Source organism: Gadus morhua, chromosome 9 (assembly GCF_902167405.1).
Source record: "Gadus morhua chromosome 9, gadMor3.0, whole genome shotgun sequence".
NCBI lineage: Eukaryota > Metazoa > Chordata > Actinopteri > Gadiformes > Gadidae > Gadus > Gadus morhua.
Window position 1 is genome coordinate 1,441,142 of NC_044056.1, and position 18,682 is coordinate 1,459,823.

The 18,682-nt window shown below is 45.8% G+C and overlaps 1 protein-coding gene across 2 annotated transcripts in view; it reads right to left on the bottom strand.

Moving 5' to 3' along the window:
- Positions 1-9,610: 9,610 nt before the first annotated feature.
- sema3d (sema domain, immunoglobulin domain (Ig), short basic domain, secreted, (semaphorin) 3D) overlaps positions 9,611-18,682 on the bottom strand; it is a 28,089-nt gene continuing 19,017 nt past the window's right edge. Inside the window, exons 13-18 of one of the 2 annotated variants that reach the window (XM_030365725.1) lie at positions 18,094-18,182; positions 17,311-17,352; positions 16,258-16,412; positions 15,219-15,283; positions 14,980-15,113; positions 9,611-10,664 (exon numbers count right to left, since the gene is read on the bottom strand). In XM_030365725.1, coding sequence (XP_030221585.1) covers positions 10,215-10,664; positions 14,980-15,113; positions 15,219-15,283; positions 16,258-16,412; positions 17,311-17,352; positions 18,094-18,182 — 935 coding nt within the window. In that variant the 3' untranslated portion in view covers positions 9,611-10,214. Of the gene's footprint in view, positions 10,665-14,979; positions 15,114-15,218; positions 15,284-16,257; positions 16,416-17,310; positions 17,353-18,093; positions 18,183-18,682 lie in introns of both variants that reach the window. The other variant, XM_030365724.1, reaches the window with a different exon arrangement.

Sequence of the window (18,682 nt, forward strand, 5' to 3'; positions counted from 1 at the left end):
GAATGACCCTTTATGTCTTCATAGGGAGCAGCTTCTCTCCCATGGGGGCCGCCATGTTGCTCCCCTGTTCTCTACAGGAGCCCAGAACGGACAGACGGCTCGAGGGAGAGCACATGTTTTAAAATCAATCAAAAATATGCTTTTTGGGCTGAGAGCTTTTTTTAATACCGTTGCTGTTTAGGATGAGGGGATTCTGATGATTCTTTCTTTCATACATCCATGCTTCGAAGCCAATCGTTTTTTTGAGGTTGTTTCCCTGACTGATACCTTAAACTAAAACTATCACTCTTTCGGAGGAAGTTGGTATGCAAAACTAAACTGTTGCGATACCACTGACAGGCCAGTAGGCCACTGTAGTTGTTGGAAGGGGTGTGTGGGGGGGGGGGGGGGGGGATTCCAGTGCTAGATGCAAAAAATGATGTAAGCACCGGACCTTGAAGAAATGAGGCGAGTGGTGAAAGCTTCACTATCCATCAACCACATGTCATCTTCCTGAATCCTATGTTCTACTGCTCTATCTCTTTCTCTCCGTGTTTCCCTCTCTTTCATCCTTTACATCATCCTTCTGCCATTCCCATTGTTCTCTTCATCTATGGAACACACACACACACACACACACACACACACACACACACACACACACACACACACACACACACACACACACACACACACTAAATGAAGGGTAGGAAATTGATCCCCCCCCCCTCCATCAAATTCGTCTCTGTTTTGATGTGACCTCTGAAGAGAGAGAAGTGAATTACACAGTGCGCCGTTCCTCCACACACTTCAACCATTAGCTCTCGCTGGGCTCCAGAGGCACCAGGGCAGCGCCGCGGTGAATGTGGTCATTCGTCACCTCCAGAAGGCTACTGAAGCACCTTCACGCTGGGGGGTGCGGCTGACGCCTTGTACGGCTGTCACTACTGCGGTCTGGCTGATGCCCATTTCATTGACGAATAGAATCTGGGGAACAGCGTTGCATGGAAGTCGTCACGCCAAAGAGCTTCGAATGAAATACCGGGACCACGTCTGAGACGGACATCGCTCACTTGTTCACACATTCCCTGATCCCTATATCGGGAACACTAGGAGACGATTTAGGGAACAAGTAAGGCAGGAAATAGGGGGATTTCAGACACTAATTACACACCGGATTTCTGTCGGCGTGACACATACTGGCTGCATTAACAAGCCAACGATTGTTAGATGTCACCACATGAATCTGATGGAAACCGCTTTGTATTATGGGATGTTGAGGCGGAATATGTGTGCATCAGTTTTACACTTTATTTACGGTGCATCATGAGCGTTAAGAAGAGCACAATATAGGGAACAAGATTTGTACACAAAGTGGTGACCCAAATCACTATATAGTAATAGTGAGCATGATTTTGGCAGAGCTCAGGTGTAGATTATAATCAAAGATCAAATAAAGAAAAATATAGAAAGAAAGAAGGACCAAAACAGAAAAAAACAAAATAGATATAGGAAATATATTGTTCTAATTCCTAAACAATTACTATTTAGTCTATCTCGCCAACTGCTAAAAAGTCTATCTATTGCCTTGGTTCCACTGAGTACATGGAACACTATGGAAACCTAAACACATTTTATAGTAAGCCATCTTGAATTCAAATTAACTAGGCAAATAGTTTGACCCTGACGAATCGTTCAAATCCTAATGTTGACTTAAAAAAAAGTAATTTTTTTAAGTCAACAAATTCCCGGTTTCTTTCTGTCATCAATTATCAATGCATACACAATGAACTCTTCCACAGCCATTCAGTATCGAATGTTGATACTTGTGGCGAATTCTTGGGGCAGCCATCATGAACTCATGAAGGTGAAGTTCAGTAAACTGACTGAAAAGCAAGCAAGTCACCATGACAACTCATCATAGGCCCATGGAACTGGCCCGGCTTCAAAGGCCGGAGCATATGGGTAGGACTGAGCATCAGAGGTGAACATGGGTAGAGGGAGAGAGGAAGAGACATAAGGACTGAATAAGAGAGACAAAGGACAACGGGTTGGAAGAACAGAAGCATTCCGATGATGAATCAATTAATAGAAATGTATAAAAAACACAAAGAAAATAGCCCGGTTCAAATTAAATGACAATAAAAGCAAAAGCGGTGTGTGTCTGGCGGAAAGAAGAATTCTTCGAATTAGAATAAACCAAAGACGAACTGGTGCTGGTGGCCAATTGAAGAAATATTGAAGACATATTTGACGCAATGAAGGACATGATGAACCAATAATAAACAGTCATAAACTCCTGACCCATTAGCTATCGATGATGACGGAACATGTTTCGGTCGTAATGTCAGTGACGACATCCGTTATTTCGGAGCATTAAAATAGGCAGTATGAATGTAAAAGTAGTTCAAAAGGTTGGTGAAAGGTAGAATAGATGTCTGCAATTACTGCTGTTTACACCTAGTTTCATATTGAGGTAAAAGGTGATGACAGTGAAAATGTAGGTATAGCGGTTTGTTCATGTCTGTTCCTTATTTCCCAATCTCAAGTTACACCTTCAAAATGATTTCTTCCATTTCCACGGTGGTTGTTTCTGTTGGAACCTGAATTATGCATTTGTTTCGATTTGATCATGACAGCAAAAGACTCTTAATTAATCGTTTTCTGCACAAAGACAGCTCTGTTTTGAGGCGTTTTACAGTGAAACCAGACCGAACATTGTGTCTTTTTTTTTGACAGAACCACAGATTATTAACAGAACAACAGGGGTGGACAATGCACATTGAGGCTTAAGTATATGTGTTCTAACGGTGCCCTTTGAGCAGACAGGCCATCAGAGATGTGTGTGGGGTAAGGCGAGCTACAGGACACAGTGGTAATCCGAGGCCGTGAGTCTTCCATAGTGATAAGTATCACAGCTAAGCCCTCGACCTCACTCTGCGGGGGGTCCAGCCCAACTCACACGTCTGGAATACACAGCACATAACACACACACACACATGCCCGCCCGTGCACGCACACAGACACAAGCACATGGAAGCACGCAAGCACACACACAAACACACTTAAACAAACACAATATTTTAGAGAGAGAACGGAGCGAGAGAGAGAGAGAGACAGACAGACAGACAGACAGACAGACAGACAGACAGACAGACAGACAGACAGACAGACAGACAGACAGACAGACAGATAACTGGATGGATATATGGGGTTCTGATTGTGTGCAGAAGGTCATGAATTGATACTGTCTTGCTACTCTAATCCCCCCCCTGGTTTGTTAGACCCTGAAGCATCTCCAGGCTTTGGTGGTTCCGAGCCAAGGCAGCTCCTTGCTGGTGACGCCATGGGAGGGAACAGATGGAGGCTCAGAAGGTATAAATCTTCGTCCAGTAAGATGGCTTCGGGGGCTGCTAACGGACGGCCCTGTCTCAACGTTGCCAAATTCTAAAATTATACACACACTCACACACACATTTGTGCTGAAGATTCATTAGGAGCTAAATGTGTGAATAAATAAAAACGATATTTTTACAATGTGATTTAATGTTATTTCATTTTCTATTATTTCCCAATTATGTGCGCTGTGCGGGACTGGTTTGCCCAGCAGTCATCTGATGAGGAATCCATTATGTAAGTCTGACTTATGCTCTTCAGATTGAGAGCAGGGTCCCCCCATGAGCTAGCACGGCCCTATCGGAAAGAAGGTAGAATATGTGACCAATTGGAAAAACAGATTTAAAGGCTAAAGGTCAATGAGGTGTGGCATCCAACTGAAATGAACCTCGTCTCCATTTCACAGCCTCCCCCTGGGATCGCTGGATGCCAGCAGCAATATGAGACATGCATCAATAGGTGCAGGAACTTGTGAATACACTCACACACACACACACACACACACACACACACACACACACACACACACACACACACACACACACACACACACACACACACACACACACACACACACACACACACACACACACAAATATGCAAATGCCCACGTACACACCGACACACAGATAAACAGACACACACACACCGAAATAGATCGAGACTGAATTATCCCCTATGTGGGGAGCAGTCACACTAGTTTATCAATCCTTTCCGGGTTTCAGCATGCTCTTGATTAATTAAAAATATAAATGTTATATAGATACATCTAGTCTTTACTTGTATTGTGCTGCACAGCACAGCATTATCACAGCAAATACACACGTTGACACCACGATACACACTCGCATGCAATCATTTTGTGTTTGTCATACATTTGCCACGAGCGACTTCTACTAACTGTTTTGGTTCCAAAAACATGTTGGAAGATATGAAATACATATATATATTCTATCATGTTCTAAATCCTAATTTACAGGGCTGAATATTTGTGTCAACAGTACGACACCATTTTCTCCTGCAAATCATTGCTGTGCAGATAAAGAGCAGCTCGGGAATCTCTATGCCACGGAGAGAGAACTGCTGATCATGGGATCTAGTTGCCATGGTGAAAGCCTTTGGATTGGTCAAATGATTTTGACTTTATCCAAGTCTTACAGCATCCCATATGCTGTAACATACAAGTGGCGTGGTGATTTAAATGAGCAAGCAAAGCAATGATGCCATTATTTACAGGACTCCAGTTTACCGGTTTAGCTTAACCGGAGCAAACCAGATTCAAATTGTAAAGAAAAAAACAAAACTTTTAACTGAGAAATAATCATATAGAACTTTCATATAAAACACCTCACTTCATATAGAAGTGAGGTGTTTTAGGACAAAAATAATCATACAGCAGTGTATGTGAGCTGACTTTACACTATGAACGTCACGTGTAATGGCTGGAACGCAGTGGAAAATCCTCCAAGGCTTGTCAGATTTCCATGTTTGCTGAGTTCGTAATCCCCGAAATAGCAGAATAGGTTTTCTCCAGTGTGTTTGTTTCCAAAAGCTAGTCCAAACGCAGGCTCACACATTTTTTAACTGGACAGCTTTCCGTCTCTCTCTCTCTATGTGTTTGTCTCTGCATATGCTCCACACACCTTCACTTTTAAAACCTCTATCGGTTGTTATGACCGTCCAAAGGTGCTGTTACGATCGAATTAAGATTCATCGAACATTAAGTCTATGGATGATTTAGTGGCAGAAGAGAAGAGATGGAAGATGATATTGGAGTATAAACTACTTGGAAAGACATTTACTTCTAGCTTTTTCAGTAAGCTTGTTCAAGATCCTTATCAAGATCTGTTTTTGTTAAGATAAATCCAAGATAAACAACCCTATATTTGATTTGAGGAGTATACAGATCAGATGATTTGTATATATATGAAATAATAATGGTATGCAATACATCTTCAAGTATTGCCGTATGCGTTATAAATAAAAAGTTAGTGTTGTTGCAGGTGTTAAAAGATCTGCTACTGTTTATACAGCTGGATAAATCTTTGGAAATAAATCACAGAAATCACACAGAAATTAGCACGCAAAATATCGATGGTTGAAATGCAGCTTTTGCCTATTTTTGTGGTATTAAAGCAGATTATCCGAATCACCATATTGACTTTTGGGACTGCAAAGAAAACCTGGTTAATATTCAGCTTCATGACAGATAAAAAAGGTGTGAAATACAACCCTTAAAAACACACTAACAGGAGGTCATTTCACACAGCTTTTAAATGTGTCTATGTGGATCGTAAGGGAAATATTTTCAATAGCGAGCATATCCCATAAAAACAAACGCCTGCTGCTATGATTGATAACCCCTGTGGTAAGACCGAACTTTCTGGCACTCAGGTTTGATTTAAAATGTGTCACATGATCTAAGCATGTGCATTCTTGAAGTGATCCAAGAACGCAGAAAAAAAATATAACGTCTTGCTAAAATAAATAACTTTTTTAGCAGAATGCCTTCGAAAGTAACTCCTTTTTTACAGTAGCAGACACCCTGTCTCTCATTTCATGTTTGTTCAATTCAAAAAGGCCGTGGTTGTGTTCTCCTTGAATTCAATGATGCAACTTTAATGTAAATGCACAGAATAGAAACATGTTAGGCAAACAGTGTCTGATTGGCTGAGAAACATGTTTATCAAATCCCTGTCAATTCCTCCAAATCAATGTTGATATTTATATATGAAAATATTTTCGTGTCCGAGTTTTTTTCAGATGAATACAATGAAAAACTTAAAATGAAAAAGGCAAAAGCAAGCATACGTGAACTATCTACTAGTATATCGACTCATCTGAAGTCTCAAAAACACATACCAATCTCTGTGAAGAAAACCAAAAACCACGGTCTGTTACCATGTGCAGCATCAACATTACCTCAGGCTGATATGTTTCACTAGGCCATGCAATGTTTTTAACGCAATTACATTTCAAATTAACAGGTAGAGGTTACACTAGATCACGAGACTGACAGACAGACAGCAACATGATGTTAAAATGGTGATAGACTCTGACACACACGATTCACATAAATATTCAACAGTCGTTATTTTAGCATATTCCCTTCCCTGCACACGCATTAACATACCAGTGTGTTTTGGCATGATCCTAAAGATCACAAGTTTTTACCAATGCCTGGGCCATTACTTGGCCCTTGACATCGTAATGGCGCCGTGACGCCTTGTTATGCCTCAGCCAATCAGACACTGTTTTGATCCAAGGGACATCTGAACCCCCTCTGAGGAACAGCTCTCTGTGACACGACCTCTAATGAGAGGAGCATGGGGTCTGATCAGAAGCTCCGGGGAAACCCGATCTGTTTAGAAGCACAGTACCCCTGGGATACCCAACACCCATTCTGCAGTGGTGACCTCACAGTTTAGGTTGAGCATTATGCACATACTCAGAGGTCCAGGCACGTGGAAACTGACTTCCTCTGTGGCGTGAAGACGTCACTTCACGGCAATCCTAAAGTTTGAATAATAACGCAATTCCCCCCGTTTTTAATATTGGCCTACAATCTACGTCCCTACAGAATACAAGAATGTTTTGATCATCCATTTACTTGAATTGAGCAGCATAAAAATATGTTTTCAAGATTCAATTAGACTATTCTTTATCTAGACATGCATATTAAAAGGTTATGAAATTAGCGATTGTTTGTGACGCATGTTTATTAATTCTGTATTCTGCTTTACCATCCAATGATTATTGTTGCGGTATAAGTTGAGTTTGCCTAACCCTATCCAACCCCACCTAAGATATTTTCTTACTTGGTATTTCATTCCATCTACAATGTAAATAACTGCAGCAATCTGATCCGTAGCAATTTGTCCTGAACATATTCTGAAAAATGTGTATATATATATAGATATATTTATATATTCTTAAAATACCAACTCAGGCCGCAAAACTATGAAATGTTAGGAAATAATGGTGAAATAAATGGAAAGGAAGGACCTACAATAAACTGTGTGTTTGTTTTTTGTTCATCTTTGGTGGTCGCTGATGTGCATACACTTGTGTTTTGACAGCCCAACACCTGTCTTCATTGCTATCTTTATTGCATTTCTGTGTGTGCGTGTGCGTGTGTGTGTGTGTGTGAGTGATAGCCTCCACATCCTGCGTGCCCTGACACACACATCATCCTCCGTTCGAAGAGAGACGGCGTACGTCAGCCGGTGAATCAGGAGAGGAGTGTGCAGGTACTCATTAAAGCAGGGGGGGAACAACTGTTCTGAGCTCCTTTAACCATAAATCCAGACCTGTAGCCCTTCTCCCCTCCAGGGCAGCTGTCTATATCCCTCTGGTCTGGACAGGTCCCGTGCAACACAGACGTGTTCACTAGTTCACTGTCAACGCCGGGCTAACACAGACACATCTGCAGCCCCGTAACCACCCTGTAATGAAGGCCGCCCTGCTGCACGGTGACATCTCAATCCCACATTCTGTTTTTTTGCTCTTCCGCCTGTAACTAACTGGGTTGGATTAGTTGGACTTTTGGATAATACAGCTGCTGTCACTTCTTCCAAACTTTTTCTCCAACCTTAGCCAATACTTTGCGATTAGTCTTTCACCTCAACATAACAGACACAGCGGTAACGATCTATTCAAATATAATCGCCACATTCGTGTATTTATTGAAACCGGTGAGTAGAAGTTAAGTGACTTGGTAAAGGGTTAGCATTAGACGAACGCTGAACCACCCAGCTCAGTCTTATTGTGCTCACTAATTCCCACGTGCCTCCTTGATGCAATGTGAGTTCCCCTCGGCGACCCAGGGGGGCTATTGACCTGCTCCAGCTCATTACTCTGATCAGATCAAACACACGTTACCTCCAACCCCCCCCCCCCGCTGGGCCCGTCTGCGTGTCTCTCTCCGGGTCGGGTCTCGGTAGCCCTCCTGACTCACCCCCCTCCCAGGAACCCCAGCGTGAGGCTCAGGTTGACGCTGCCTCAAACGCACTTTGTCCTGGGCTTTGGTCACGCACAGAACGGAGGCGCGCCGTCCGCACCACCTGACCTGCAGAGCATCCCGTGAGCCGATGTGACGCCAAGAAAAACCCCAGCGCATAATGGCCCCCTTATGCCAGGGGATAAAGGGCCAACGTAGGTGCCCTCTTGTGCTCGTCCTCTTGTGCGATGGGGCCGACGGGGTTGCGTCACCCAGGGTGAGGTGCAAGGCTACAGAAGGGAAGGGGAAAGTGTGGTCTGTCTGTGTTTTAGTGCAGGCTCCTGTTGGAAGCATTATCCTTTATGGACTCAATTCTCAAAAATTACTATTTTCTTTTTGGACTCTATGATCTATTCAACAAGGCATTCCCATTCCCCTGATAAGGACTCACCTCCTCTTTATGGGATGGATTTGCTTTACCGTGAGCAGTGTGCAGCCATGTCAGCGAGACACGCTGCGATCGGCGTCTCACATTGTGATGCGCTTTGGTGCGGGCAGCGTTGTGGTGGTGGTCTTGATGTGCTGATTGAAACAATGTTATCCCTGTCTGATGGGCAGGACCGATGGCTGCCGTACAGCGCGCGCGCGCACACACACACACACACACACACACACACACACACACAGTGCACTGTATCAGAGCCACTGCACACACATGAGTCAGGCCAATGGCAATATGCAATTTTTTTTTTTTTATATATACACAGTATGTTTCCTTATTTGGGTTAAGCGGAGTTAGTTTTGTGTATCGCTATAATGAATAAACAATGAGCATTTTCAAGCAGTCTAAAATATTCATCCTTCTATGTAACACAAAGCGGTACAAGTAGAACATTACAGACTTGGCAGAATAATTTAACTTTGGCATTCTCCTTTTTGCCATCTCAGTTCTCAATACAATGCAGCAGTGCGTCACCTCAGGTCATTGTTCCCATGATCTATGTACTAGGACCAGCTTTTTTTACAGCCTTGGTTGGATTTCCTTGAAGGAGACACAGATATCCTTGTAGCGTTAAGGTTAAGGGCTGTGCAGAGTCATGGGGGGAACGCTGGAGATCCCCTGATTACATGCTCGTCATTCCCGTTCGCAGAAACGATGACGCTGAACCTGGGATTGGTGAATTACATTTTGAGGTTTTGCATGATGTTGGTTGTTCTAATTCATAACATAACTATACATATTCTATAATTGTGGATTTGGCCTAAAGAATATTTCTTGATGAAAGAGTCTCACAGTTGGTTTTTTTGGTTTTCATTTTAAAACAGAAATTTCACAGTAACAAACCGTGCTCTACAAATGCTGTCATAAATAAAAAAAAATTAACAGATAGAAAGAAACAACTACAAAACGTTACAATACTACAACAGTTTTTATAAAAATATCACTTTGTTTACCCACACATATAATACCATGATAGTCATACAAAAGTCAAACATGCCCCAACTGGGCCTAGATTGAGCATGCTGCATCTCCTGTACAGATTCAATAAATATTTACAGATATTCAACATGAATGCGTCTCACATTACTAACAGTTTTACCATCCAATCGTTTCATAGGTGACAGATAATGTTTATAAGATGACCCCTGTGCTGACTTAACTCAGTGCAACTGGAGGGAAGGTCACCGGTCTCACTGAATATAATTATGAAATGGGTATTATTCAGTTAATATGTAACTTTAAGATGTGCTCGAAAAGCTTGACCTTTTCAATTTCTTTCTCTTTTGAAGTTTCCTCTTTCAGAATGTGAACCATTATATTCTGTCTTTGTTTCACTTCAGTTATCAACCGTTCTGAGACTGGCCCATAATACTGCTGCCCACCCTGAACCCGCCCAGATCACCTGCCCCGCCCCTCCGCTGCCCTCCTCGCCCTCTCCACCTCCTTCACGTGGTGCCTCCGGTTCCTGCTCTTCTTCAACTCCTGGATGTGCTTCCATTTACCCGCCCCCATGCCCCGCCCCCGGGCCTTGATTGGCTGCTTCTTCACCAGCAGCGTGGCGCAGTACTCCTCCAACGAGCCCACGGGCGAGTTCATCACCCGCAGGTAGTCCTTGTAGCGCTGCCGAGACTCCGCCCCGCTGCGTGGCTCCGCCCCCGGGTCCTCGCCCGGCCTGGGCCGTCCGTCCAGGTGCCCGTGCGGCACCAGCCGCAGCGCGAGCCGCAGGAGGGTGCGCGTGAAGTGGGCGCGCTCCTCGGCCACGCAGGAGTACAGCCCGGCGTCGGCCGGCCGCAGCGAGCGGATGAGGAGGCCCCGGTCCGTGTGCACCACGCGCTCGTCTGGTACCACCTACAGGGACCGCACGGCGGGGCAACGACAACAGGGCCCGGCGTCAGCACACAGAAATAATGCATGAGGCGTGGCCACAGAGGGCGTGGCCGCAGGGGGCGCGGCGGAGGCACCGTGTCGGGTGAACGACGCCCGGAATAACCCCCCCCGCCCCCCCGCCGCCGCCGCCGCCGCAGTAACCAGCCCAAAGAGCTCGCTGTCGGGCTGAAACCTTCAGTCGATCGGAGCAGCAGATCAATGAGCTCCATGTCCTCCACCCCCCCCCCACCGTGGCGTGCGTTCACTCATGTGTGTTTTCATGGCTGATTTGAGGCCGAGGTGTGAAACCAGATAAGCGTAGAGAGGTGGGGGTTGGCGAGGACTAAGGTCGTTGAGCGTGGTGAGGTGTTTAGAGGCTTGGGTCACTGTTTCAGTGTTAAGCTTTGGCAAAGAAAAGGCACATCACCCCATGCCTGCGATAGGTGCTCTTGGGGGGTCTGCACGATTGTCTACCATGTGTGTGTGAGGTTTGGCTCGGGGGTGAGGAGAGGGTTAACGTTTATGGTGTTCTCGGCTCCGTGCACATGCACATCGCCCGCGATTTATCAGGTGTCATCGGATGATGTCAGGAACTGAAAAAACACAGCTGGGTTCACATGGTCATTATGTTGAACATGCGTGTCTGTGTGTGCGTTTGTGTGTATGGGTGTGCGTGTCTTTGTGTGTGTGGTTGTGTGATGATGTGCCAATGGCCGCAGGCTCCGATAGCAGGAACCCCAGCTCACATTAGACACACTGATCTGCATCTATGACAGCCTGTTCTTCCACTCAAAGCACACAAAACACAAACACACACGTCAATGGACCAACAACCAGTCGGCATCTAAAAGAGAAGTGTCTTGTGAAACATCTCAAGACAATAGGAAAACTTTAAATACCTCATGAAATAACCATGCGATAATCTGCATGGTTGTTTGCGTTCGGTTTCAAATATTCTCTGTCCAAAATGAGTGCATCTGTGAATACACTGCACAGTTAAACATTCAACCATTCTGCCCAGCTGGCGCGACTTGGTGTGCCCGCGTGTGCGTGTGTGCGTGCGTGTCTGCGCGCGTGTGTGTGTGTGTGCGTGCGTGCGTGTGTGCACAAGCACCACAGGAGACCACAGAGACTCGCTAAGTAGTTTACAGGGATACGAATCAAAGCCTGCCGATGCGTTCTAATCCCGGAGAGGCGGGTACTTCCTCGCACACCGGACAAAGTTTGGACGGATCCAAATGGAAAAGTAAGGACGCGAGAGAGGCTGAAGTCACAGCTGCCCCTGCACGGATCACACATCCAATCACACGGCAGAGAACCGAGTGCAGAGTTTTCTCTTCTAAATAATGGTGGTTATATATTCTTGACATTTCGTTTGACCCGAGTTGTTTCTGAGGTCTGGCGGTCTGAGAGACATTTCCCCCCAGACCCACCTTCAGGGATGAGGCCTGGCTCTGTGAGATCTTAGATGCTTACATCTACAACCGCACACGCACACGCACACACACACACGCACACGCACACACGCACACACGCACACACGCACACGCACGCACACACAAACAGCATTCTTGTAAAACACCAATGTGAAAAATCCCCAACTTTATTAGTATGTGGAGTGAATCCAAACTCTTTTAAACTAAAATAAAGAGGTTGGGTGTCATTACATGGACACAAGTGACCCATAAAAATGTGATATTTAGCAGACATTTGAACCCATTTCACTTTTTATTGTGTATTTCCATTCTATTAGACACAGATGATGGATTTAGATTCAAATTGACTTCCATATTGTTCTCATTATGAGCCTTTTATTACCTCCCGGGGCATGGGGAGGTACTACAAAAGTCAAACTCACAATCTTACCCAAATCACACTGTGTGATTTGGGGTGTGTGTGTGTGTGTGTGTGCGTGTGCGTCTGATCAAGAAACAGAGATTAATAAAGTTAAAAAGATCTCTAGTTGAGTGCTTCAGAGCAGAGTTTTACAAGATAAGAGACATTGTAGACATTGTGTGCATGCAAGTGTGTGTGAGTGTGTGCATTTGTGTGTGTGTGGAGAGGATGAGGAATGTAGGCAGAGGAAATGCAGGTGCCACAGCAGCTGGAGAGAGGTGTTTTGAATCCAAACCAGTTAGGGGCCAGACAATATGAGGGAGGGAGAGGACGGCGAGTCAGAAGGAAAATAGACAGAGAGAGAGAGAGACAGAGACAGAGACAGAGACAGAGACAGAGAGAGAGAGAGAGAGAGAGACAAACAAGACATAGAGAGACAGAGACACAGAGATGTGGAAAGACAGACCGACAGTAAGATAGCGAGACAGAAACAAAGTAATAAGGAAACAGGAAGTGAGGACGGAAGGAAAATAAGGACATCACCTATACCAATACGCCTGTAGAACCGACCCTGAGCTCTGCCTTAACCTCCCATTAAAAATACAAACTCAGCCAGAATGAAGTGCATTACTCGCTGTTCAGCGATCCAGTAAACATCCTGCTAATAAGAACCAGACCCCATGGGGTGCCTGAATTAAAAAGAAAGGAAGAAATAACAAAATACTTGTTTTTTGACACTACAAAGGTCGTACATAAATAACACTACTTAATTACCAAGTGGTCTATCATATATTTTCTGTAAAATAAACGTAAATCCTTATAATCATTGTTGTGTCCGCTGCCTAATGCGTTCAAAGCAGTGGATATTTGTTTACTCTGCTTTAAGGGAGAAAGAGAAATGTTTGCGTTACTCTCCTTTGTCAATTAGTACAGCTGTGTACATATGGCGGGACCCTCAAACAAACAAATAGCCTAAAAGACATCTGACCCTAGATAGTTCTGTTGTATGATTGTTCACTGTGGGGGAAACACACACGCATACACACACACATGCATGGACATGCACACACACGGACATACCATCACACAACCACAAACTTGAACACATGCATGGACATACCACACACACGCACACGCACAAGCACACTGTGGGTTTCCCGCCTGCGACAGAACACGTGAGTGTTTGGCCGCCCTGGCACCTGTCCCTTTGTTTACACCTGGCCCCGAGAGACAACCCAGGAGCCCGGGGGGGGGGGGGGGGGGGGGGGGGGGGGGGTAGGATGGTGACCAGCAAAGAGCTCCGGAAATGGTGAACTATGTCCAGTAAAGAGTCACCAGAAGAATGGCTGACCCCCCCACCCCACAGGGAAACAAAATAGCACCATACACCCCAAGGCCTCAGCTCTACTGCCTCCTAGAGACACCTATTGTACGTCTACCTTTCCCATGTCACTAAACCACACACACGTCTGCTAAATAAACGCCCCGTCGACACGTTCCTGCTGTACTGGTTTTGAGCCTCAGAAGGTGTTCTGGGGAGCTGGTCGACACCACAGGCCCCACCGGGTGAGGTCGTCTGGACTCAGTCACTCCTCACCTCCCTGCAGCAGACCCACTGCTGATAAACATCGGCCATGGCTTCCCTCAGCCAGGAAATAAAAGTCATGAACATTTGTGCGGCGCAACGCAAGCGTCCTGTTCCACAATGTTAAAACAATGTCAGGGTTGTGATGCCACATGTGGCTTGATGACAGCACTGAGCGGCGCTGTAGAGGATACAATGCCCAAAGAGCTAACCAGCTAACACAACAGGGCCTTGTAATCGGCATTGTAGCGGAGCCAGCCGCGATTTTGCGGCAAGATAAAACGTCTTGGGACGCAGAGACCGAATCGACGGCTGATTTGCATCTTTTGATCCCATGTGATTAGTTTTGATTTGGATTTTTATCACTTCAAGGAGTTTTGCTGAAGTCACTGATGAAAGAAAACAAATATGTCTTGGCTTGTCCGCAATCCAATAAAGGAAAAGGTTCAGGCAACAACTGGCCAGGCTTGATTTAACACAAAGCCAAGCTTTGTGTTAAATCAATGATTGTGTTTAAATGCATATGTGTTTAGAGCAGAAACCAGAATGAGATTCAAAGGAACCCCTGTTTTGTTTATGTCACAAAAGGCCCATAACACCTGGTAGTATTTGTTTGTTAAAGCCTTAACTATTGATTTAGACATCTGATTCTGACTGTTTTTTTTGCACTTAATCCAAGAGTTGTGAAAGGACAGAAAGCAAACTGGGGAAAGTTTGGACAAATGAATGATGAAAGAGGGTTTTAGTGCGTTTGTGTGTGCACGTGTATGCATGTGTGCGGTGCATGAGTGACTGTCTGGGTTAGTGGTGCATAGGTGAGTGCGCAGCTCGGAGTGCATGGGAGTACGTGCCGGCATCGGGCGAGTGTTCTCTGACCTGGTCCCGGTGCTCCACGCCCGGTCTCTGGATGTACCAGCGGATCTGGGCCTGCTGGGATTTAGGGATACACTCCAGGAAAGTGGAGTTGTTCTGCACCCCAAATAGAACTCTCTCCTCCGCCAGTCCCCCTCCTGTGGAAAGACGAAGCACCAGAAAGCATGAGGCCGTCAAAAGAAGCTGATACCGGTGACCGTCTGAACGGAAGGGGATCATGTTCGCTGGTGAGGGTGTCGTACCATCCGCCGAGTCCCAGCACTGGCTGGCCGGGTCGCCGTGCTTAACGTCCTGTCTCCGGGCCCGCCTGGGTATGGGTTTCAGAACCAGAGGAGAGGTTTGGGTTCAGAGGTCGACAGGGATACGAGTGGCAGGCGGACTCAGAGAGGCTCTGCAGGCGCTAGCTCTTGGGAGGTTGTTAGCAGGAGTTGTTAGCAGGAGTTATTTTAAACTGTGATTTATGTCCTTCCGCCGCTTATTGACAACAAACCATTTCTCTTGCTGTATTTTATCTTTTCGGACGCGTTTCAGCACCAGCTGAATAGTGGTACTTACACCACCAAAAAAAAGAAGGTGAATGATGGAACCAAACCAAAGCTAATCTCTTATTGTTGTTGTGTTATTCCAACCCATTTAGTTTGGTCGCTCCTCACTCATCATTTAGCCGGCCTGCTGCTCATGTGAAGCCCATGCTCACCGACAGAACGGAGATCAGGTTTCAAAGGGCCCACTGGGCTAGAAGCAGACCTCCTCTAAACAGTGCATAACAGCGCTTACAGCACAGACCAACCCAAAAATAGATATACAACAATACACAATGATAACTTTCATTTTTGGCCAAGAGCACAAAAAGGCAATCTAGAAGTTTAAAATGAATTCTGAAATACAAACATTGATATGATGATAACTACCACTACTCATATCAGCGTTAGTAACCCTAATAACCCCAATGTATGTCTGTTGTCAGAAATGTCACATGTATAAAATGTATATTATATGAATGTTCTTTATGTGCCTACGACGAGAAATCAAGATGAGAAATGACAGAAGGATACTGTGAAACAGGAGGGAACAACTAATAAACTAACTAAACTAAACTAGTACTGCCATGGTGAAGCCCCCATACGTCCACCAGGGTTCGAGACGACCACAGCGGGTTCAGTACCCCGCTACGTGTAGGGTACATGTAGGGTTTGTGTAGGGTACGTGTAGGGTACGTGTCGGGTTTGTGTAGGGTGCGTGTAGAGTGCGTGTAGGGTGCGTGTGGGTCTGCGCGTTCACCTCTTGGCCGCGGGGACGTAGCGGGAGCAGGTGGTCCCGTCCCAGGCGCAGTAGGGGTCCCGGGCCAGGCAGCACTCGGAGCAGCCCTGCCCGTACAGCGGACACCTGCTGAGGGACACCTGGGCCAGGCCCTCACTGGAGCCCACGTACAGCTGCTGCTATGGAGACACACACGCGCGCACACACACACACACACACACACACACACACACACACACACACACACACACACACACACACACACACACACACACACACACACACACACACACACACACACACACACACACACACACACTCAACACCTCGAATGGACGGGAACTTCTTGAGAGTTCGTTCTCTCCAGCCGGGGGAAAGGACTCTACAGTGGGGCCAATCGATCCTTAATGTTAAAAAAATGATACAAGTGCTGATATTGATTGTGCTTTGTTACGGTGGGTTGGTCTCTGTTCACCACAATGCGGGAATATATCCTGTAGGCAGCGTGACACAGGAGACGACGCTTCTCCAAACACGAGAGGAATAACAAGCCGCCTCGCAACCATGTTGTTTCTAAGCATAACAGGAGCCCTGAACCAACTCAGCACCTCTCCAAAGCCCCGCGAACGGTTTAAAGGGTTGGTGGAATTTTTAGGAGGGCATCCATTTAAATAGATCTGCTGTGACTCGCTTTCAGCAGATTCCAAAAACAAAACTTCAAGAAAATGTCCAAAACATCATAGCAGGAAGAGTGAGGATTTAGAGGGTAATAAAACAAGCGTGCACAAACTCTCACACGCGCTCACACACACACAGGGTTGAAGATGAAGGAACTGAGTGATTGGAAGTGAAAGGTCTACTGAAGCCCGTGACCCCCACATAATGAGTGTTGGTCAGCGGGGGGGGGGGGGGGGGGGGGGGTAGAAAAAGAGCAGGGGAAACTGGATAAAAACATCATGAAGGGACCAGGTAAAGGGTCTGTATGATCTCCACGACATATACCCAGCACACACAAAACAGGAGTGCGTGCGTGCGTGTGTGTGCGTGAGTGTGTGTGTGTGTGTGTCGTCTAACCTGTTTGAATGACATTTCCATGCTCAGGATGGGAGTTGGAACCTAGAAAGGTAAACAGAAACCAACATCAACCCATTACCTCCTCAGCCAATAAACAACCGGGCTGAGCTTCAGCAGGGCCCGCTCTGAGGGACGGCAGGCCCCCGCGCGCCTCAACAAGACGGATGAGGCTGTTGCTGTTCACAGAGGAACACACCGAATCCGCCCCGTTTCTCCTTCTTTTTGAGAGACATTTCATGAATATTGGAGTCTTTGATGAGGATTCGGGGCAGCGCTGAGCAGCTGGTTCCGTCTATCAGAACACAATGTTGTTGACTGCAGAGAACATGTTCAGCGTGCGTGTCTGTGTGTGGGTTGTGGCTCATCTGTGGGAGACGTGTGTGTGTGTGTGTGGTTCGCTGTGTGAGTCTCTTTATATTTGTATGTGTGAGATGTGTCTGTGTACGTGTTCGTGTCCGTGTACGTGTGTCTGTGTGTATTTGTGTGTGTGGGTGTGTGTCTGTTGTTGCCTGTATCTCTGAGATGTGTGTTTGTCCATGTGTGAGATGTGTGTGATTACTCTCCTGCGAGACCTGTGTGTATATCCACGTACGTGTGTGTGTGTGTGTGTGTGTGTGTGTGTGTGTGTGTGTGTGTGTGTGTGTGTGTGTGTGTGTGTGTGTGTGTGTGTGTGTGTGTGTGTGTGTGTGTGTGTGTGTGTGTGTGTGTGTGTGTGTGTGTGTGAGACACAGTGTGCGTGTGAAACAGACATGTGTGTACACGTGTGAATTCTCATTACGGCACCTGGAACACCTGCAGCTCCTCGAGCACCACTTCCTCCCTGGACCAATTCTCCTGAGCGATGCTCACCACCTTCAACACTGAACCAGCATCTGAAACCGACAGACAGACAGTCAGACAGACAGACAGACGCGGTGAGAAGCACACAGGAAGGCCGGCGAGATGAGCAACAATCACACAGCCGGTTTGATTCAAAACAGTGTTGACAAATGAATGAACCTTGAGGCGGTCTGCTGGTTCTTTCAACTTTGTTTCGGTTATCAGGCGGCCTTGTACATGCAAAACCCTTTGAATATTTAAAAGAACAATCCTTCCATGGATTGTCACGTTCTACTGCAGACTCCGAAAACTGGATTTAAAAACAGGATTATCGTGATCAGTAATAAAGGACAAACATCACTAAATCGTCTTTTAAAATCGTTGATTTATGCTGCTTCCAGTTTAATCACAAGGAAGTCTTTGGCTGGCACACAGACAGAGGGGATCGAATGGTAATATAGTGTCCTCTGCTGGTACATTCTGGAACTGCAATTGGAAAGAATTCGAACAAAAACGTTTCAAACTTTTCATTTACATGTTCATTAAAATTGCA